At 64.3% G+C, this 20,279-nt stretch overlaps 2 protein-coding genes across 10 annotated transcripts in view; one reads left to right on the top strand and one right to left on the bottom strand.

Moving 5' to 3' along the window:
* Nucleotides 1-20,279, top strand: part of COL18A1 (collagen type XVIII alpha 1 chain) — an 87,222-nt gene that overhangs the window by 55,688 nt on the left and 11,255 nt on the right. For 5 of the 7 annotated variants that reach the window (XM_047718114.1, XM_047718133.1, XM_047718106.1 and 2 more), the window contains 26 exons: nt 1,674-1,760; nt 2,557-2,616; nt 4,436-4,565; nt 8,708-8,778; nt 9,041-9,151; nt 9,446-9,472; nt 9,770-9,832; nt 9,917-10,003; nt 10,393-10,446; nt 10,560-10,718; nt 11,166-11,228; nt 11,924-11,950; nt 13,048-13,179; nt 13,639-13,701; nt 14,797-14,823; nt 15,580-15,615; nt 16,241-16,312; nt 16,631-16,666; nt 16,930-17,019; nt 17,678-17,707; nt 17,883-17,909; nt 18,165-18,227; nt 18,468-18,542; nt 19,298-19,324; nt 19,511-19,564; nt 19,823-19,897. In XM_047718114.1, the coding sequence (XP_047574070.1) occupies nt 1,674-1,760; nt 2,557-2,616; nt 4,436-4,565; nt 8,708-8,778; nt 9,041-9,151; nt 9,446-9,472; nt 9,770-9,832; nt 9,917-10,003; nt 10,393-10,446; nt 10,560-10,718; nt 11,166-11,228; nt 11,924-11,950; nt 13,048-13,179; nt 13,639-13,701; nt 14,797-14,823; nt 15,580-15,615; nt 16,241-16,312; nt 16,631-16,666; nt 16,930-17,019; nt 17,678-17,707; nt 17,883-17,909; nt 18,165-18,227; nt 18,468-18,542; nt 19,298-19,324; nt 19,511-19,564; nt 19,823-19,897 (1,746 nt within the window). Of the gene's footprint in view, nt 1-1,673; nt 1,764-2,556; nt 2,617-4,435; nt 4,566-8,707; nt 8,779-9,040; nt 9,152-9,445; nt 9,473-9,769; nt 9,833-9,916; nt 10,004-10,392; nt 10,447-10,559; nt 10,719-11,165; nt 11,229-11,923; nt 11,951-13,047; nt 13,180-13,638; nt 13,702-14,796; nt 14,824-15,579; nt 15,616-16,240; nt 16,313-16,630; nt 16,667-16,929; nt 17,020-17,677; nt 17,708-17,882; nt 17,910-18,164; nt 18,228-18,467; nt 18,543-19,297; nt 19,325-19,510; nt 19,565-19,822; nt 19,898-20,279 lie in introns of all 7 variants that reach the window. The other 2 variants (XM_047718129.1, XM_047718100.1) reach the window with 2 other exon arrangements.
* The window catches only part of SLC19A1 (solute carrier family 19 member 1), a 38,533-nt gene continuing 35,430 nt past the window's right edge, over nt 17,177-20,279 (bottom strand). For 2 of the 3 annotated variants that reach the window (XM_047718169.1, XM_047718178.1), the window contains exon 6: nt 17,177-17,597. In XM_047718169.1, the coding sequence (XP_047574125.1) occupies nt 17,250-17,597 (348 nt within the window). In that variant the 3' untranslated portion in view covers nt 17,177-17,249. The remainder of the gene's footprint in view (nt 17,598-20,279) is intronic. The other variant, XM_047718161.1, reaches the window with a different exon arrangement.

Raw genomic sequence — 20,279 nt, 5'->3', positions numbered from 1 at the left:
CCTGCCTGTGGCCACCATTTTCCTGCCTTCAGACGTCAGCCCAGCCACGGGACGTGACCCTCTGCACCTTGGCGCAGCCCACACCAGCGTGGGAGCTGGCAGCCGTGACATCAGTGAGTCATGCCTGCAGCCAATAATGTCGGCCCATCCGCGGGCCCCTGCGAAGGACGACGTGGTGTGTGTGCCACCCAGTGGCCTTCGCTGCCTCCCCACCCGTGTCCTCAGCCACCGCCTCCCTACACGCTGGGGCATGGGTCCAGCTGCAAGTGTGCAGAGTTCTGGGTAACAGTGGGGCGACAGGGCCTTCCTCCTGCCGAGTCCCACCTGGGTCCAGCTGTCCTCGGCCTCCCAGGAGCAGGGGTGTGAGCCAGAGCAAGCACACGTGTGCAGACCACACATGTGAGCACAGACACGTGCACAGACGTGGTGCCTGTACCATGCATATCTGCGAGCACGTGTGACACACAGACGGAGATGGGATGGGCCCCCCAGGCCTCACTGTCAGCAGCAGGAGGTGGAGGGGGCCAGTAGAGTCAGCAGAACTGGCCCCAAGGTGATAACTGTCCTGGGTAGGGATCCAGGAGTGCTTCCTGGAGGAGGCAGCCTCGGGAGGTTTCGTACACCCTCAGGCACAGCTCAGTTGGGGACACAGTGGCGTGTTGCTGGTTGGTTGTCACATGCTTCTCGTTATTGTGGAGCAGGAAGGTCATGGGATCGAGGGTCAGCTGAGGAAGGGAGTCTGAAGGTCGTCTGGGGGGACAAACAGAACAGTGTAGGTGGTGCCGGCTCGTGGCCTGTGGACGTGTGCAGACGCGGCGAGAAGGGCCCCCGAGTGTGCACATGGTTGGGGAGATCAGGAGACTCTGGGGACACGCGGAGGTCACATGAACGACATCGTGGTGTGTGTCGCGCCGGGCAGGGCCATGCTCAGTCCTGCGTGTCCTGCAGGGTTGACCCCAGCACGACGCCCTGCGGTTGGGACGGACACCTGCGCGCTTGGCAGCCCGCCCAGCCGTTCTACGCCGGGACCTCTCAGACTGGCTGAGTACGGCTTCTACCGGGGAGCAATGCGCCGGCGGACGTCCCCGGGGTTGAGGTGTTGAGAAACAAAGAAAACGCTAGAAAACACACGTGTGGACACTCACTGTTTCCAGGCAGGGACACGTCGCAGCAGGTGTCGCGGGAGGCCCTGTGGCCTCGTGTGCCTGACGGCAAGGGCTCCGCCAGGCAGTCGCGTCCCAGGGAGCACCCCTCCGACTCCAGGGATGGTCTGAGCCGCCCGCGCCCTGGGGCACGCCTGCCGGTTCCCGGTCACTGACTCCAGTGGCCCCCAAAATAGCTGGGGTAATACACAGCTCCCCCTCCCCCGTCGCCAGCTCCCCAGGCCCCAAGCCCCTGGGTTTGGGGAGGACACGTGTGCTGGTGCTCCTCAGGGCCGGTGGTGCGCGTCTTACGCCGCACCCTCTGGGAGTGCAGCCTCCACCCCACGTCCCGCACACGGATGCTTTTGGAGCCCGGGGGAGCGACCCGAGTGCGATCTGTCTGATTAGGGTTCGTCTGGATCTCACTCCGCTATTTCCCTGCCGAGGTCACCGGGCTCCGCACTGGGTGCCAGCCTGTCCGCACCACCTGCCTTGGGACCAGCAGTGACCCCGCTCTCCCTCTGCCTTTAGGGCGCGATCGCAGAGCTGAGGGTGCGCAGGGACCCCCATGTGAGCTCCCTGCACTGTCTGGAGGAGGACGATGAGGACAGCGGCGGGGTGAGTATCGGGGTTCCCTCCCCCCCCACCCCTACCCGAGGGCGGAGGGCCCGGGGCACGTGGGCGCCAGGAACCGCAGCGTGGCGGGATTGGAAGGGTCTCCTTTGAAAGATGCTGTTTGGGCACCAAGAACCTGGGACTACATCTTCCTTTACCCACAACGTCAGAGCCTTCCCTGCCTCACACTCGCTGCTTGAAAACTCACAGCGAACATGGAGGGGGACAGCGATCCCGAGACGCTTGTCGGGTGGCATGGTCGCCAGCGGCCCCCACGGCCAGATGCGCGTGTGTGCGTGTGCAAGCACAAGTGTGAGTGTGCAAGCGTGCGAGTACGAGTGTGCGAGCGTGTGCGTGCATGGGGTCGGAAGAAGAAAATCCCGCTCTTGGGCCGTGAGGACAGAGCAGGGAAAGCCGGTTTCCCAGGGAGAATCCAGAGCTCGGGATGCCCCCAGGGGCCCCACGGCCACGAGCAGAGTGAGGTCCTCAGCCTGTGGGTGAGCAGCGCAGGGGTGAGAGGACGGGTCCCACGTCCCGCGGCCGCGGCCGCTCTGTGCAGTGCCGTCAGGCCGTTGCCCCGTGGCCTTCGTGTTGACAACTGTGCCCGGAGCTCCCCGCCCCGTCTTGTCCTCCAGCTCTTTCCCAGGCCGTGGCCCCGGGACGGGATGACAAGTCCAAGGAAGGGAGCGTGTCTCTTGGTGGTTCGGCATAGGTCTGACTGGCGTGCCCACCGGCGGCCAGCTGACCCTGCACGGATGCCCTTCGGTCAGTGGCTTCCTCCTTCCCTGTATGCCCACAGGCATCCGGAGACTTCGGGAGCGGACTGGAGGAGACCCGGGAACCCCTCAGGGAGCCGTCGGTGAGTGCCATGAAGCTGGGCCTGCCCTCCTGGGACCCCAGCCGGCAGCGAGGCCGTGTGAGCGCACGCGGGACACCTGCACGGGCTCTCTGGGACCTGCGGACACATCCTCAGCTGGACACGGGAACACTGGGACTTGGGTGGCCCCTAAGGAGATTTAAAATTCGGTTTATGATTCTGAACCCTCTTTGGGCCTGGGAGGGTGACCTCGATGTTCCGTTTACGCTTCCACATTAGCTCGTAACTCCGGCATTTCGGTGAGGAAGGTTCCGGAGGCCGAGTCAGAACTCACCCAACTCCCATCCCTGAAATAATGCACAGGAGGGAAAAGGCAGCCTTTTTTCAATTTGCACAAATGGGTTGCCCCCTGCCTTTCCCCCCAGCTTCACCCCCCGTTGCCTTGTCCCTGAGTTCACGCACCGGGGAGCCAGGACAGGCAGGGTCCTGAGCTCCATCCACATGGGGTGCTGGGGACCCCCAGCCTTGCACTGGTTGAAGCAGCTCTGGGAGGGCAACTGGCAGGCCCCCTGGATGTAGCATCCATGCGTGGTGCCCGTGACAGCCCCCGCCCATGTCAGAGAGCCTGTGGACTCCTTGCAGACACAGGCTGGATTTGGGCTCCTGTCACCCCAGGGTTCCCTGGTGCAAACCAGTGCATCAGGCAGGCTGACCCCATGGAAATGGGGTTCTGAGTTCTGCCACGGCCATGGCATGAAGCACGGGGCTCTGTGGCCCCTATCAGGGGGGTAGAGGGGTTGAGGACCCGGAGCTGGTCACGTGCATTCACCCTCGGCCCCATGACCTGTGGCCCTCGAGCTGGGAATCCACACCCGGCCAGGCTCCGGTTTGGGAAATCTGGCTGGCCGGCCCGCGGTGGCTTCCCCAAGCGCAGAGGACAGGGCCACAGCCGGTGTGGGGTGGGCAGGTGAGGCTGGGGACACACGTGGCCTCTAGGGGACCCCGCCCACTCTCCACGGCCGGGCCTGCGCCTCCGTCTCTCATGCTCAGAGGCTCTGGGATGTCGGGGGGCTGCTGGGGCTTGGGGGTCCCAGGGCACCTTCCCCCAGATCCATGGGGCTGTGGTGCAGGCGGAGGCCTGGTGTGTGGCCTCGGACAGGCCCTCAGACTGGCCTCCCAGGAATGACGGTCACCAGGGGCCCAGATCAGCACAGAGTCACCAGGGAGCTCAGGCCCCCTGTGGGTCGGACACTTGGAAGAACCCTGGACGGTGTGTGTGGACATCTGCGTGCTGGGCTGACACGTCCGGGGCTCCAGCGGGCTGGGGGGCGGGGCCAGGAAGATGGGGTTTCTGAGCGGAGCCTGCCTGCCCTCCTCAGGGTGCGCGTCGGCCTCCCGGCCCAGCTGTGACATGCCTAGTCGTGCGTGGCCCCCGCCCAGCACGAGTCGCGCCCTGTGCCACCTGGGCCGTGAAATGCCGGAGGCTCCCACCCCCCGATGGGTGTCTGTGATCCCCCCCCACCTGGCAGGTCCCTGACCTTGGGGAGGAGTCAGGGCCCTGGGTGTCAGCGCGGAGCTGCCCTGGGCCCGAGCGAGTGGAGCGGGCGCAGGAAGAGCTCCAGCTCAGGGCGTCAGGGGATCTGGGCTCCACGGGCCGTTTAGGAGAAGACAGCCACAGGGGGCCGGGCACATTTCCTCTCCAAGATGAAGCCCCTGGTCTTTGTCGCCGTCTTTTGTAAGAATCTGTGAGTGTCTGACCCGACAAACCACGTCGTCACCCGATGGGCCTGCCCCACTCCCGTGCCCAGGACACCCGTGGTCACCAAATAACGGAGCCATTTCTCCCGCTCTCACTTGCCAGGGTCCGTCGTCCAAACCCAGCCTCCCTGAGGCTCCCCCAGTCACTTCTCCACCCTTGGCTGCGGGCGGGAATGAGGAAGATTCCAGAACCGAAGAAATTGAGGAAGAAACCACGGTGTCTGCGTTGGCAGGTAAAACCGTGGGCTGGTGTGGCGTCTGTGTCCATGGTGTGCCCAGGTAGCAAGGGGCTCTGTTCTTCGCGGACACACGCCCAACCGGGGGAGTGGGCAGTGCCCACCTGGCCCCTTGGTGGCCCCGGGTGCGTCGCCGCAGAGCTCTGGGCCTGCTCTTTGTGGTCCGTTTCTCATGTTGCTGTGGCTGGTGGGGGCCGTCCCGCGGGCGCTGCGGCCTCGCTGGGAGGACATGGGAGTTGGCTTGGGGGGACACATTGTGGGACAGATCGGCCTCTGCCCGGGACCTCCGTGAACTAGGCCTGCCCCGGGTCCACATGTGGGGTTGGGGATGTTCCCTGGAGACCATGGTGGGGGGTCTGCTCGCCGGGGTCAGGTAGGGCTGTGGGGCCGCGGGCACACGGAGAACGTCAGCTGTCTGTCGTTGCTAATGGGTCGCTGGGAACGCGGCTGTTGGGGGCGGGGGGCACCCGTGTCTTCCCTCGCAGTCCCAGGGCTGCGTCCTCTCCTGGCGTCCCCCAGCCCGCCTCCCGCTCACTCAGGTTCTTAGGAGAACTCAGGTCCCTGCGGCTGTAGGACAGAGGCTCCCCAGGGATCAGTCCTAGGTCCTAAGGGCCACCCCCGTTCCTCGGTTCCTGGCCTCCCGTGCATCTTCCACGCCAGCCACGGCAGGGGGAGTCCTCTTCCTGCTTTGAATTTCCCGAACCTCCCCTCCCGCCTCACCCCTCCTCCTTCCTCTACAGTTTTGGGGGATTATTGGGTTGTACCCCAATAATCCAGTTAATCTCCCAAACTGAAGTCGACTACTCGGTAACCTCCAAGCCACACCTCCAGAGTGCCCCCCGCAGCGCTAGACTCGGGTCTGGCGGGTGGAGCAGGGGCAAGTGAGCTTACGGAGATGCTGGCGAGGTTCCGGCTTCCACGCTCACGTCGAGGTTGGGGGAAGGGATGTAGACATTTTTTATTTTAAAGAGAAGAATTTATTAGCGTCAAAAAATTACTGAAATAATACATGCTCAGTGCAGCTTAGAAACTTAGAGACCTGACGGGCGGTCCCCCAGGACCCCACCATTCACGTTCCACGTGCCCTCCCCCAAGGACCTGGTGCTGGGAGCAGTGGTCACGGAGCAGCTCCCTGAGGCTGCAGCCAAGCCGGGCTAGGTTGGCAGACAGTCTGGCCCCTCGGGGTCCCGAGTGAGGGACTTACACCCCCCGGGGCCACAGGGTCACCCCACCCTGGCCTCACTGTGCCGCCAGCCCAGGGCTGTCCCAGGAGCCCTTGGGAGCCGCCCTCATGGGCCTGGGGTCACTTTCTGGTTTTGTTCCTGGTATGATCCACGCACAGTGAACTGGGTGTGTTTAAACCATATGGTCCGATGAGTTGGGACCCACGTGTCCTCCTGTGAAAGCATCACAAAGAGGGCATGGCCGCATGCCCCAGCCCCAGATGGCTGTCACCCACTTTGCAATCCCTCTGTCCTGCCCCTGCCCTGCCCCAGCGACACCTGATCTCTCAGTCAGTGCGGACGCAGGTGTTCTCTGGAACGGGACGTATTGGGATCGTACGCCCCGTGCCTTCTTGTTGGAATCATGGTGTTGTGACTCAGCACCATTGGTCTGGGGGTCTCCATGTGTGGATGGACCCGGAGCCGTCCGTCCACTCAGCTGCGGGGGGACACCACGTCGTGTCCAGGTTGGGGCTGTTAGGACGGAGATGCTGTGGGTTCCAGGCAAGCCTCTGCGGGGACACCGGCTCCCGTGTCTCCCAGTCAGCACCTCGGGGGGGACGGCGGGGCCTGGATGTGGGTGTGCCCCTCACTAGCCGAGAGGCTGCCGACTGTTTCCCAAGGCAGCGGCTGCAGACCCCGTCCCCGCCACTCCTGAGCAGCGCTGGGCATGGCCACCCTCCATCACGCCCATCTTGGCAGGTGCACGGGGCAGCTCAGGCCTAGCCAGTCCCCGTGACCGGTGCTGTTGAGTCCCTTTCCGCGGGCTCCTGTACCGCTCACGCGTTGTCTTCGGGAAGGAATCCGTCCTGATCTCCGCGGGCTGCACGCTTTCCCGTCCCCGCGTGTTGGGAGTTTTTGCGCTCGGGCTGGTTCTGTGAATAATTTTCCAGTCTGGGGTTTACCTCTTCCATTTGTTAATAGTGTTGCTAGAAGGGCAGAATGGTCAGTTATGAGTTTAGATGAAACTCCTTCTATCAACCCGTTCATTCGTGGATCTCAGCTCTATTGCTGTGTCCGGGAAGTCGGCCCAGCCCAAGACCACAAAGGCTTTCTGACGTGTTCTGGTCAGGGTCACGGTCCCAGGCTTTGCATTTTGCTCTGTGACCTGCTTTGAGTTCATTTTGGTATTTGGCATAAAGTATGGTTCTCAGCTCCCCTTCCCCTCCGTCCCCTCCTCTCCCCTCCCCTCCCCTCCCCTCCCCTCCCCTTTATTCCTGTCTCCCGCTGAGCTGCGATGTTGCACTTGTTGGAAATCAGGTCCCTGTGTATGCGTCTGTCCGTAGACTCCCATGCTGTTCCATGAGTCCGTCTGGCCGCACTGTCCTGATTCCCGGAACTTTGTAATGTCTTGAGATGATGTTGTGTGACGTCCAGATTTGCTGTCTCTTTGGGAAGCTGCTCTGGTTTTTACGTCCTTTGCGTTTCCTTGTGCATTTTAGACTCCGTTTGTCTTTTCTGCAAGGACGGCCAGGGGGACCATTGGCCAGAACGTCTCTGGCCCCGTGGCCAGTCCTGGAGGAGGTACGGGCAGCCTGGCAGCTCCGAGTCATCCAAACACGGTTTCTCTCCTTTGTTTTCCTTCAATGAGACATTGCTGTTTCAACGCTCGCTGAGGCGGAGATCTTGCGCTTGCGTTTGCCTTTGATCGTGCCAGTGTTGGGCATACAGGCCGCAGAGGTTCGCACGCCATGCTGTCTGCCACGGGAAGAGGCCGCCCTCCTGCGCCGACCGGCGCCTCGTGGGGGGTCCACACTGGGCTGAGTCTGACGGCCAGTCTGTGGGGCTCAGGGGTGGTCAGGGGCTGTGGTCAAGGGCTCTAGCTGGCACCCCACACCGTGGAGTGTGGACACGGTTCAGATTCCTTCTGGACGCAAGACAGGGTCCTGCAGAGCTGTGCCGGGGGGGTGGAGACGGGTATGGCCCTGGATGGTGTGGGCACCTGTCCCTGGTTAGCTGAAGGGCCTCAGATCCCCTGTGGTCCCCACACGCTACCTGCGAACCCGCCAGAGCACCCATCCCCTCCCCCACAGGGGAAGAATGTTCCTCCCAAGCTCCCTCGGCAAATGGGCCGCGTGAGCCCCGGGCCTTCCAACTGCCTGGCAGTGCGGACCCCAGTGGATGAAGGTTTGGGGGAGCAGCCTTAGTGCATCCCCCAAATTCCTTGTCAGTCACAAAGGGGAAGGTGCCCATCCTGAGCCTGTCCTGGCATCAGCAGGGCGAGCCGGTGGCTGGTGTCCCAGGGGCCTGTGCTCTGGGGTCTCTGGTCTGCCTGGTGTTGTTGCCCTGGAGCTCTGTGGAAACGTCCGCAGCTCCGGGCCCTCCTGAGGCAGGCCAGCGGCCCATCTGGCCGGACTTGTCCCACGGGCGGCTCACTTCCTGGGGTCCTGGCACGTCCACTGTCCACCGTCCCCAGGAAGAAGCTACAGAGGACAGTGTGGGGCCAGTGGAGACGCTTTGATCTGAGCTGTTCAGTCACCGTGTGTAACAGCATGAGACGTCCTGATGTGACCACCTGGCGCAGGACGGCGTCCTCAAGCTTGGGGGGAGTGTGGCATTCTAGAGGAAGGGTTGCGATGAACGCAGCAAGTGTTAGGGGTTTGGCAGGAGAAGGAATAATGTATGTGCACATGTGTGCAAGGCAGCGCACGTGTGTGTGCACGTGCGCGCACACATATGCGAGTGTGTGCACATGTGCGAGTGTGCGTGAAAGTGTGATGTGTGTGTGCACATGAACTGTGTGTGCACACATGTGCGGGGTGAGTGTGTGCGTGTGCACACGCATCCATGCGTCAAGGACACAGCTGGGCTCCAGGTAGGCCGCGTCCTGGGACTGCAGGCAGCCTGGGTCGGGCCATGAGCCCCACGTCCCGCTTAGCCGTGCTCCGGGTATGACGGCTGCCTCTGCTCCCCCAGCTCGGACCCTCCCCAGCTTGGATATGGTCACCGCAGGGAGCGTTTGGAGCCTCGGGGGCGGCCTGGATGAGGTGAGGCCCCTTCCCTGACTCCGGGTGGGCGGTGCTTCTAGCATGCATGGGGGACCCCAGCACAGCTCCTGGGGCTACACTGCCTCTTCCATCCTTGTCCTGGGGCTGCACACAGGGGCACCAGTGGCCCCTCGCAGTGCTAGGAGCGTGTGGCTGGCCTGGTTGGCACCAGAACCCGCTGTGTGTCCTGTGCGTGTCCCCGGGACTGTGGAGGGTGCAGCCGTGGGCCCCTCAGCCTGTGCCCTCGCTTCTTCATCCCCAGGGTCCTGCTGTGCGGAGCCCCGAGGCACCGCCTGTACCCGGGCCGCAGGGCCCCCCTGGCCCCCCAGGGCCACCAGGGAAGGATGGCATCCCCGGAAGGGATGGCGAGCCAGTGAGTCTACCTTTGCTGGGCTGGGCCGGGGTGATGGGCTGGGGTGGGAGGGATGTGGCCAACCAGTAGGTCCTGGGAGGGCAACCTCGGGCTAGCCCTGACCTCGAGACCACATCCTCCCTGCGCCAGGAGGCCGGAAGGGCCAGCCCACAGCGTGTGGGGAGAGAGGCTCTCCGGGTCCACTCCTGGCCCTTCCATGGGGCTTGGGGTGCGGGGCTCCAGGTCCGTGTTCAGATCGGTGTGGGGACACGGGGTATCGCTCTCTGTGGCTCACGGTTCTCTCGCTCGTTCCAGGGGGATCCTGGTGAAGACGGGAGACCGGTAAGTTGGCCTTTCTTCCAGAGCTGGCTTTATCTGTTGCATTGGTGTGAGACCTTCAGGCTTTGTGCGTGTGACACTCTGTCAACTCAACTCAGCACAGAGATTTCAAAATGAAGCCATTTTGAAAATTCAGCTTAACTTTTGTCAAGAAAATACGAGTCTAACTATTGAGGGAAAAATACATAGTTACGTGTTCCTCCTCCGTCGGCTCCTCCCGGCTCAGCTGTCTGCCCGGCCGCCTGTCTGCGACGGCAAAGGGCCCGCTCCCTGACCGAGCTGCTGGTCTTTGTTTTCCAGGGTGACCCTGGGCCACAGGGCTTCCCCGGGACCCCGGGAGACGCGGGCCCCAAGGGCGAGAAGGTGAGCCTCTGAGGGTCAGGCTCCCCAGCCCTGATGGCAGCGAGGGCCATGCACCCTGACGTAACTGCTGTCTTTTTTCCCCAGGGGGACCCCGGGGTCGGGCCAAGAGGACCTCCAGGACCCCAAGGGCCTCCAGGGCCACCAGGACCCTCCTTCAGGCATGACAAGCTGGTGAGTTGCGGCTGTGGTCCCTTCCAGCATGGGCCTGTCTGCCGCCCCAGGACGAGGACCCTCTTCCCGGCTTGGCTTTGTAACACACCTTCTTCGGACTCACCCGCTTCCCAAAAGGGTGTCCAGGCATGGGGGTCGGCCCCTGCCTTCCGGGCTGCAGGGAGTAGGGGTCCGTGGGGCCTGCCAGGCTCTGGATCCTTCCATCTGGCAGGCTGCGGCCCTTCCTGCTATGGCTTCTCACTGCATCCTCCCAACTGTGGGCCGCGTGGGCAGGGCTTACGGGGAGTATCAGGCCAGGGCGAGCCCCTACCCACTGACCTCAGGCAAGGGGACGGCCGGCTGGGAGGGCCTGGGTTCCCAATGACATGTCTGTGGGCTCTCTCCCTCAGACCTTCATTGACATGGAGGGGTCCGGGTTCGGCGGAGACCTGGAGAGCCTCCGGGTGAGTGTCCCCGGGTCCTGCCGGCTCCGTGGGCATGTGAATCCCGTGGGGGTGGGGGCCGTCCCTTGGCAGGGGCTGCGAGCCGTGACCACCCTGTGGTTCTCCATGTGCAGGGCCCCAGAGGCTTCCCCGGCCCCCCGGGGCCCCCAGGCGTTCCAGGCCTGCCCGGAGAGCCAGGCCGCTTCGGGATGAACAGCTCAGACGTGCCAGGACCCGCTGGCCTCCCTGGTGTGCCTGGGCGGGACGGGCCCCCTGGGCTTCCTGGCACCCCGGTAAGGCCTGCCTCCTGCCCCTCCTGTCCTTGTCCCCACCCGGGCTTGGCCTGGCCATACCCCTGAGTCCTCGGAGGGAGGGGCCCAGGCACCCAGCGATGCCACACGTGGGACTGTTGTGGCTGGTTGGGCCACGGGAACCAGGTGTGCATCATGTGGCATCTGGCGGCAGCTCCCGTCCCTGGCGGGTGACCACCCCTCCCCCTCCCGTACTGGAGCAACTCCAACAAAAGCAGAGGAGAGGAAAGAAATGTAAAAATTGCGCCCGCTGTGTGCGGCCTCTGAGCCGCGGTCGGGGTCTCTGGCGCGCTGCGATCTGGCCCGTCAGGGGAGGGTCCAAGGCCTGGATTCCGGGGAGAGCACGCGCTCAGAGAGTCGTCCGAGAACCCATGAATCTTTCTTCGCGACTGAGTTCCGTCTGCCCCACACTCTGCTTTTCTCCCCCAGGGACCGCCAGGCCCTCCAGGAAGAGACGGGGAACCAGGGAAGACGGGCCAGAAAGGCAGCCCCGTAAGTCTGGGGGGTGTTGACCTGCGTGCATGGGAAACACCACAAAGGGGCCGCACAGGGCTGGTGGCCTTACTCCAGCGTGCGCCACTGTCCGCCATCTGTCTAAGCTGCTGGGGGTCTGACAGTGGGGGCGGGCAGTCTCCGGAGTTGGCCGAGAACAACGCAAAAATTCAGGACGCTGGGCCTAGTGTTTGCTCCGGAAACGAGCGGGCTAAGGGGGTTGGGTTTTGAGTAAGACTGACACTTGATTTGGAAGTTCTGTCTCAGGTTTTAATTCTGGTTACAGCTGGGGTTTCCAGGGTGGGGATGCCGGCCGTCTTCCGTGCGACCCTTCTGTGAGCGCCCGGCGGCGTGGGGCTGAGCAGGGGTGTGGTCTGTGACCCGCTGTGCTGGGGCCCTCACCGTGGGGACGGCTGGGCTAGAGGGGCTCTCCCCCTGGGGGTGGCAGCCATCATCCCCCCTCCCCGTCGAGCCTCGTCCCTCCTGGAACGGGGTGGGGACGGCAACCCCGCAGGTGTGCTGGGCCGGAAGGGTTCCCCCAGAGCACTTGAGCCCGTCTCCCAGGCGCCGCGCAGGACGAGGTCGGCTCAGTGAGGGTGACCTTGTGGGTCGGGATGAAATGAGTGAAACCGTTTGCTTCCCCCGCATCGGCTGCCCATCTTCTGCTTCGAGTGACTGTCGTCTCTCTCTTGCAGGGCGACGCGGGCGCCCCGGGACCTAAGGTACGGATGAGACAGCCGGCTGTCCGCTGGGTGGGAGGCTGGAAAAATAAATAGGAGAGGTCAGCGCGGGCGGGGACGCCCAAGCACAGACGTTAACACAGAAGCTTCCCGAAGGTGGAAGGTACCAGACGAGCTGGTCTAATGGGACTGGAAAGCAGGAAGACTAAAACCAGGGAAGCAGAGTTTATGATTCTGCTGAGGTCGGCCCTCAGGTCAGAGGGTGCTAATAGGTCAGAACTCTGACTCTTTGTTAAACTGGCCTCAGGACGGCCCCTGCCCTGAGCCCAACCCTCTGTAGGGGGGGCCCCCTGCCTCGGCTCCCCACTCCCTTACCCTGCTCACACGCTGGCAGGCACCGGGCCCTTGGGACCCAGGCGCCCTCAGAGGCATCCCAGCTGCTCACGCCCTCCTGCTCCGGCACGCCCCCCACCACCGCGTGCTCTGGGCCCCGCATGCCCCCCCCACGTCACTGCTTCGGGGCGCCCTCCCTCACTGGCCCGCCACGGCCCCTCCCCACCCCTCCGCCCCCCACCCGCCTTGCCCCAGACCTGGAGGGAGGGTCTCAGCGTGTGCGTCTGCGGGTGTCCTGGCCTCCTTTCACTTTGTCCACTTCTCTGACGCGGCCGATAGCCTGTGTCTTGCTGCGCTAACGTCTGTGTCAGGCGTCTGGTCACGGGGCCCTGGCTCCATTTCATTGCGATCATTTGGGGCCCCCAGCTCCTTCTGTCTCTACGTCCCGTGGGTCCCAGGGGTGCACATCGCTTCCGCTCACGTGACACGGGAGAGACCGTGGTGATGTGGCCACGCCCAGATTGGCGGGGGCACAGGAGAGTCTGGCCGGGCGCCGGCGGGAGTAACGGCTTCTGCCGGAGAGCCCGAGGCCTCCCAGGCCGTCCTCCCGGTCACCCTCGTGGTTTCGGTCGGCTCCCAAAGTCAGAGCAGGAACGGGGGCTGCCAGGTGTGCTCGTCCTACGTCCGCTCTCGGGTGGGCTCCTCGGGGGTTAGAGAGCGTGCAAGGAAAGTGGGGGCACCGGGGAGGCCGCGGCTTCTCAGGGCTCAGCCGGGAGTGGGAACATCCTGTCTCCCCACCTGTGCAGGGAGGCAAGGGTGACCCGGGCCCCGCTGGCGCTCCTGGGGAGAATGGCTTGGCAGGAGCCCCTGGACCAGCCGGACCACCAGGGCCCCCCGGCCCCCCCGGGCCACCAGGACCAGGACTCACCACAGGGTTTGTGAGTACCAGTGGCTGCCACCCCCAGACATCCCCGGCACTGCGCCCCGACTGGCGGTGTCTCCAGCCCTGTCCGAGCCCCGGGCGCAGGCTACTTATGGCCCTGCCCGACTCCCAGCCGTGGCAGCACCTGGACGGTGCCGCCCGGTGGACCTGTGGGCCGTGAGAAGGAGCCGCTGCCCGTTTCCTCGTGCGGTCCCTGCTCAGGGACTGTGTCTGGTACACGCTGCGGGAGCTTCTCCGCAGGACGAGAGCAGAAACCAGACCCCGTCAGACAGCCCGGCCCCCGGCACGTGCACAGGAGGGCTGCCCCGGCCCAGCGGGGTCCCTGCTGCTTCTCCTCGGCCCTCGGAGCCCACCCCACTCAGCTACGGCTGAGTCTGTGCCAGTGGCTGGCTCGAGGAGGGGGCTGTTCCTGTAAAAGACCCCAGCCCAGGCGCCCCTCCTGTGCTCTCTGCAGGATGACATGGAAGGCTCCGGGGTACCCTTCTGGCCGACGGCTCAAGGAGCCAGTGGGCCGCAGGTACTGTCCTCGTGGGGCTCACTCGGTTCTTGGGGAGGGGATGTCCCTGGGCCCAGCCCCCGAGTGGGACCCAGCAAGGCCGCTGGCTTCCGGCACCATCCACACTCGGGCCCTTAGGACAGGAGCGGACTCTGCACGTGGGAAAGTGCCCCGGTGGTGCAGTGAGTGGTCGGGGGGCACAGCCCTGAAAGACAGGTCTTCAGAAAGTAGCATCCTCCAGCCTCTGTATGGCTCCAACTTGGGGACATAATAAACTTTTGACCAGACTAGAATTTTTTCAGTGAACACGGGCACGTTCCCATGAAATCCCACTTTGTTCTGCTGTTAACATGTGTGCGGGTCGGGCCTGGGTTTGGCTGGAGCTGCTGGTGCCCTGGAAGGCTCAGGACTTAGCACAGGTGAGGGGCACGTCCTGGGGGTGGGCAGTGCCTCGGTCATGGCCACAGGACGCCCGACGCCCTTCAGCCAGCGTCCACCATGGGCCCAGACCCCACCTGGTGAGGGTGAGCCACTGGCAACATTAAGGAGAACCTCCTCTTGGCGGAAAGGAGTCCCCTGGGGAGCTGTTTGCCCTGTAATTTGGTGTCTTTTAAGAAATAGAAGCGCCTGGTCTTGGGCTCAGTTAGCTGCCTGGGCCTCCCGTGGATGTGATCCAAGGTCATTCTTTCCGTGACCCAAGGGCAGAGGGACCCGCCGAGAGGTGGCAGCAAGGTCTCAGGGGCATGGGTCCTAGACCAGTGTACACAGATTCAATGCCCTTGATCCTGGAGGGGTCAGCAGGGCTGTTGAAGACCGTGGAGGGCATGGAGACCCTGGGGGGGGTCACAGCAAAGCTGCACAGCCCATGCCTGGGGCGGGACCAAGGGTGGCGGCCTGTCTGCTCGAAGGCGCTGACCCATCTCTCCCATCAAACGGTGGCCATCACCGGTGGAGGGCACCAGGCTCACCCGCCCCGGTGTCCCGTGTGCTGCCTGAGGGGTCCAGCTGGTGCCCAGCACAGACCATCGCTCCTGGGACTGCCCGGGGCTGCCAGCACCTGTGGGAGGAAGGCCCTCCCTGCAGGACCTCAGGCTACTTTCCTTCTCTGTCCCACAGGGACCCGCCGGCCCGCCCGGGGTCAAGGTCAGTGAGCACCCCTCCCTCTGCACTAGGGGAGTAGCAGGAGTGCACCCTGGGCGATTTGTGAACTCGCCCTGATGGGAGGGGACAGTCACTCACCACCCACCCCGAGCTTCCCTGTCGGGGGGTGGGAGGCATCCTTCTAAAGCTGTGCATCCCTGCCTTTGCCGACCTGGGGAGATGAAGGAACCTGCCCCCCCACACCTCCCAGACTCTGGGGCAGTGGGGTGACCGCCCTGGGACTCTTCCCACCTCCCTGCTTTACTCTCTGCTCCCCACCAGTCCCCACCCCTCCCCATGGGGGGCCGGTGGGGAGGGATCCCTAGGAGGGCCCCCCACGGGTATGCCATGCCCCCCCAGACACATGGGTTTGAGGGCATACAGGGGTCCAGTCTAGGATGTTCTGGAATGTTCCTCTGATGGATGTTGTTTTAGAAGGTTTTGCTTTGATTTGCCAAAGTTTGGGATATCTCAGAAGGTTGCGTTTTAGAAAGACAGTTTCTCGCTTTCTTAAAAATGGAGCCGCTCCTTAGAGCAAGCGGACAGCCCAGCTTCCGGAATAGACTAGGCCGCGTGCGTTAGCTCACAGTGCCGCACAGCTCCCCGAGGCCACTGGGCCCCTCCACCCTGGATGGGGCAGGGAGGGGTCCGTGAGAGGCCACCCACATCATTAGCCCTCCTGGAGGAGGGAGGGAGTCGACGCTGCCATGGGGGTGGGCTGCCGTGCTCCGCACTCACAGGCCCCTTCTCCCACTCTAGGGGGATCCTGGGGTAACCGGACCGCCGGGCGCCAAGGTAAGGAAGAGCCTTTTCTCGGGTTCAGGAAGTCAGGGATCTTTACCAGCCCCAGTGGGAGCGGGCAGGGGCCCTATCGCCCCATCACCCTGTCCCCTTGGAGCCAAGGGACTAAGGATGAGGTTTGCATGGAGTGACCTTCAAGGCCAGACCCAGGGTCATTCTTCCTCTGGTCCTTCCTTGTGTTGTTTGGCCTCAACCTTCCTTCCTTAGAGTCCAGGACTGTCCCAAGGGCACCCACCTCCAGGGCAACTCCCAGAGCACCCCAGGATTCTGACCCCCCCAGGACACCCCCATCCAGGACACCTGCCCCCTGACACCCTAGGACATCCCTACCCCAGGACACCTAACCCCTGACATGCCAGGACACACCCCCACCCCAGGACAGGCTTCCTCCCAGCTCTAAGGTGTGACTCTTGGGAACCACACGACTCTGTCCAACCCTGGTCCCCTCCCCTTCTCTGCCCCTTGGGGCTCCTAAGGAGGACGCTGGAGGTCCACTGGGCTGAATCGCCCTCCGGGGTGTGAGCTGGTGACCTGCAGAAGCCCTGGCTTTCTCAGCCCCCTGACCCCAGGGTTCACTGCGGGGTGGGTTGACATTTGTCTCTCCCTGTGTTGGATACAGGGAGAAGTCGGGGCTGACGGACCTCCTGGGTTCCCTGGCCTCCCTGGCAGAGAGGGCACAGCTGGAGCCCAGGTGAGTGGCTTCCCAGGACTACGATGGGGGGATCGTCCCCCAGGTGAGTGGCTTCCCAGGACAGCGATGGGGGAGACTGCCCCGAAGGAGCTACTCCGATAAAGCCAGAGCCTCGGTATGGTCTCTGGGGGTTCCTGACCACTTCTCTGTACCCCGAGGGGCACAGACCCTGGCTCCATGGGCCGTGGGCTGGCCTGGCTCACCCCCTTCCCCAGGAAGGAAGAACTCTCTACATCTTTACTCAGAGCCCGTGCTGGGGCTCTGGGGTCTCCGGGGAGGGAGGTCAGGTTCTGACCTGTTTCCTTTTCATCTCTGCAGGGACCCAAAGGAGAAAAAGGGACCCAGGGAGAGAAAGTGAGTTGGGGCTCAGGGTCCCCGGGCAGAGCAGGTGCATGTCCAGGCCTTGGGGCCGTCCCTGCCCCCTGCCACCTGCATGGCCTAGGAGACTTGGGGCAAGCCCCTCAAGTCTGGGGTTCTGGCTTGGAACCTGCCCTGCTGGGATGGGGTGCTCTCAGGGCCCCGGCCCCAGGCACCTCCTCACACCTGGTGGGCATGCGGGTCCTGTCCAGAGATCCCCGCAAGCAATCTAAGTGCTGGACACAAGCTTTCTCTTCCAGGGCGACCCAGGGAGGGACGGAGTAGGACAGCCTGGCCTCCCCGGACCCCCCGGACCTCCAGGGCCTGTCGTCTACCTGTCGGAGCAGGATGTAAGGACGCTGAAGCCGCTTTCCGAGAGACCTTTCTGAGGCCTGGGGGGGCCGCCGCTCTGCCCTCCCCAGCACTGGCTATAGCCGGTGCAGCCCCAACCTGGACCCCGTGGGAGGACCTGTTGGCTCTCTCCACCCAGGGCGACCCCCAAAGACGCCAGGGTTTGCGGTCTGTCGGTTCTATTCACAACCCGTGACTGTGTCTCATTCCGGTGATACTTCTACATTATCTAAGAGGAGAAAAATACGGGGCTGTGTGTCCAGAGAGAAACAAAGTTCTGTAGCGGAAAATCGAGACGGGACAAGGCCTCTCCCACCAGGCCTTGCAGGGCCTCCCCGTTGGGGTCCCTGGTCCCGCGCCCGCACGCTGCCGACGCTGGCAGCTCCACTCCAGCCCCAGGCCCCGTACGGAGGTGGAGGACTGGCCCCGGGTCCCAGGGTCTCCGGAAGGTTCTCTGGTGCAGGGCAGGCTCCCAGCAGGTGGCTTCCCCTCTGATCCGAGGGGCCTCGAGGCCAACGCCTGGAGGACGATCGGAGGCAGTTTTCTTGTACGGCGTCGCGGTGCGGTTCTGGGGGTCCCGTACGAGGAGTGGACTTTTGTCATAAACATGTCTCTTCCTTCCTTCCTGGGATCCGTGTTTCTCTGGTGTGCGGACAGAGAGTGCTGGCCGGCGTGCCTGGACCCGAGGTACGTGTGCTGTCCTGGTGGGAACCGCAGCCCGTGTCCGTGTGCCACCCTGCACCCCTCTGCACCCCTCACCTCCCACCCCCACACCCCCCTCGCCGCGCCGACCCATCCCCTGACCAGTGCTGACCCACCTCGCACTCCGCCCCCTGCGCTGACGTGTCCCTCTCTCCCGCAGGGCCGGCCAGGGTTCGCGGGCTTTCCCGTAAGTGGCCTCTCTGTCCTGCACCAGCTGGGGACCCCTGGCAAGCCCAGTGGTGGAGGGTGCCCGCAAAGCTGAGGAACCTTCGGGGTCCTAAGCAGAAGCCCCCCAGGACCAGGGTGGAGGTGGAGGCTTGGGGTGGGTTTCTCGGGCAAGGTGTCGCGGGCCCTCGTCCGCCTGACTCGGGTCCGGACCAGGGGGCAGCCGTGGTGGGACAGACTCCGCACTTGGCCCTCATTCCTGTCTGTCTCCCCACAGGGACCGGCTGGGCCAAAGGGAGATCTGGGCTCAAAAGGCCAGCAGGGCCTCCCGGGACCCAAGGTGAGAGGCCCGGGCACCAGCTGCCCAGGGACCGCCCACGCCATGACCCTGGAGGGGTGGACACATGACCTGTGGCCAGGAGCATGTGACCAATTCTGACCTCACATGGCCCATGGAGGCTCCCCCACCCCAGAGCCCAGGGAGGGGAGGCCCCCACTCACCACACTCTGGGGCCTGGGGGTCAAGGACCACCCCCTTCCCCAGAGCCAGCCTCATGTCTGTACCCCCGCGCTGTTCCAGGGTGAGAAAGGCGAGCCCGGCCCGGTCTTCAGCCCCGATGGCAGCATGCTGGCACCAGGCCAGAAAGGGGCCAAGGTGAGTTCGGTCCCTGAGACCACCCACCTTCAACTAGCCCGGGGACGGGCGTTGCCAGGGGCTATGGAAGGGCCCGAGAGGGGCCAGTTCCTGCCTCCACATGAGAGCTGGGTTCCAGGAACTTCCATAGCCTGGGCCCCTGGCCCTTTCCTGTCTGTCCCTCGGTCACAGCCACACTGGGAAGGACCTCGAGGTTCTGCGGAGCCTGGCATGCCCAGCCTGGCCACCACTGGCCGGCCCCTGATTCTCCCCTGCCTGTTGGCTGAGCCTACCCTGCAGACGCGCTGGGGACTCTCGGCCGGGGGCGGGGCGGGTGAGTGTCCAGTCCAGGCCTTGCCTGTGGGAGATGCCCAGCCCTGAGGCTGCGGCCGTCCCTCAGGGGCTGCCACTGCTGTGGGGTCCCAGCCCTCCTCCCTCAAGAGGCTCAGAGTGGGTTGAGGGGGCTGTGCCCCAGGTCCCCCACCCCCAGACAGGCTCTGAGGGTCTCGGGGGATAGCTGGATCTGGATTTGGTGGCCGTGGGGGGCAGTCCTACAGGGACCCCAAATGCCCTCTGTCTATGGGACCTTGGATCTCCAGGCCCAGAGAACTCTGCCGGCCCTGAGCTCGGGGCTGCCCCCAGGTGGGCCTCGTCCATGCCCAGAGCGTGCTGCCTCTGCCGTATCCTCCCCTCCCTGGTGTTGTCACAGCCCCGAGGGTGCTCCTGGGTGGGGGCGACCTGCTGCCGTCTGACGGTGCCTCTGGTTTTCCGTTCAGGGAGAGCCTGGCTTCCGAGGACCCCCGGTGAGTAGCCGCCCCCCCCACAGCGAACACGCATGTCCGAGAACATGCAGGTCCGGAAGGCGCCGGTCACGGCCCGGCTGCTGAGCAGACCAGCTACACCTGTCAAACGTGGGGGCAAGTGGCGGGCGGGAGGCACAGCCGGGGCTGGTCTCTGCTCATCTGGAAGGTGGCTGCTCCTTTCTGCAGGGTCCCTACGGACGGCCGGGGCACAAGGGAGAGATTGGCTTCCCCGGGCGGCCGGTAAGGACCTGGGATTTTATGCTGCATGTGAGCAGCATCGGAGAGGGGAGAGGACCCCGGGCCCTCCCAATGCCCTGCCCCGGGGACCGTCCCTGCATGAGGACAGCTGTCTCCAGGACAAAGACCGGCGATGCCCAGCTCATGGGTGGCTGGGGCGTAGCGTCCTGGCTCCCGGGGAGATCCTGGGTGGGAACCGAGAGCAGGCGAGGCCAGGTGGGAGGCAGCGCCTGCAGCCCCCTACCCCGTGCTCTGCCGCAGGGTCGCCCCGGGATGAACGGATTGAAAGGGGAGAAGGGGGAGCCAGGACATGCCAGCGTTGGCTTCGGTGTGAGGGTGAGTGTCCCCCAAGGGACGGCGTGTCTGGAACACTGAGGGCCTCGGGGGGTTCCCTGCACCATGACCCCGCTGGTACAAGGTCCCCACCGCTGACACAAGGTCCCCACACGCATGTACCCACCCGCCCACACTGCCAGGCAGAGACCCCGCGTGGCTCTCAGAGGGCACGGCTGCTTCCAAACGCGCAACCACCCGTAGTGGCTTCCCTTCGCCCCACACCACGGTGTGACTCTCAGCACCTCTGCTGGCTTCCGAGCGGGGGTTTTCTTTGGTAGTTCAGGCGTTTGTAATCGTCTCTGCTGCAGATGCAGGACCCACTCACGACCCCATGGCCAGGCACCCAGCCATCTGCCAGGCACCCTAGGTGAAGTTGTTCCTG

This window comes from Lutra lutra, chromosome 1, assembly GCF_902655055.1.
Source record: "Lutra lutra chromosome 1, mLutLut1.2, whole genome shotgun sequence".
In the NCBI taxonomy this organism is placed as follows: domain Eukaryota; kingdom Metazoa; phylum Chordata; class Mammalia; order Carnivora; family Mustelidae; genus Lutra; species Lutra lutra.
Note: the sequence above shows the minus strand (reverse complement) of the source record. Positions and strands in the feature narration are given on the sequence as shown.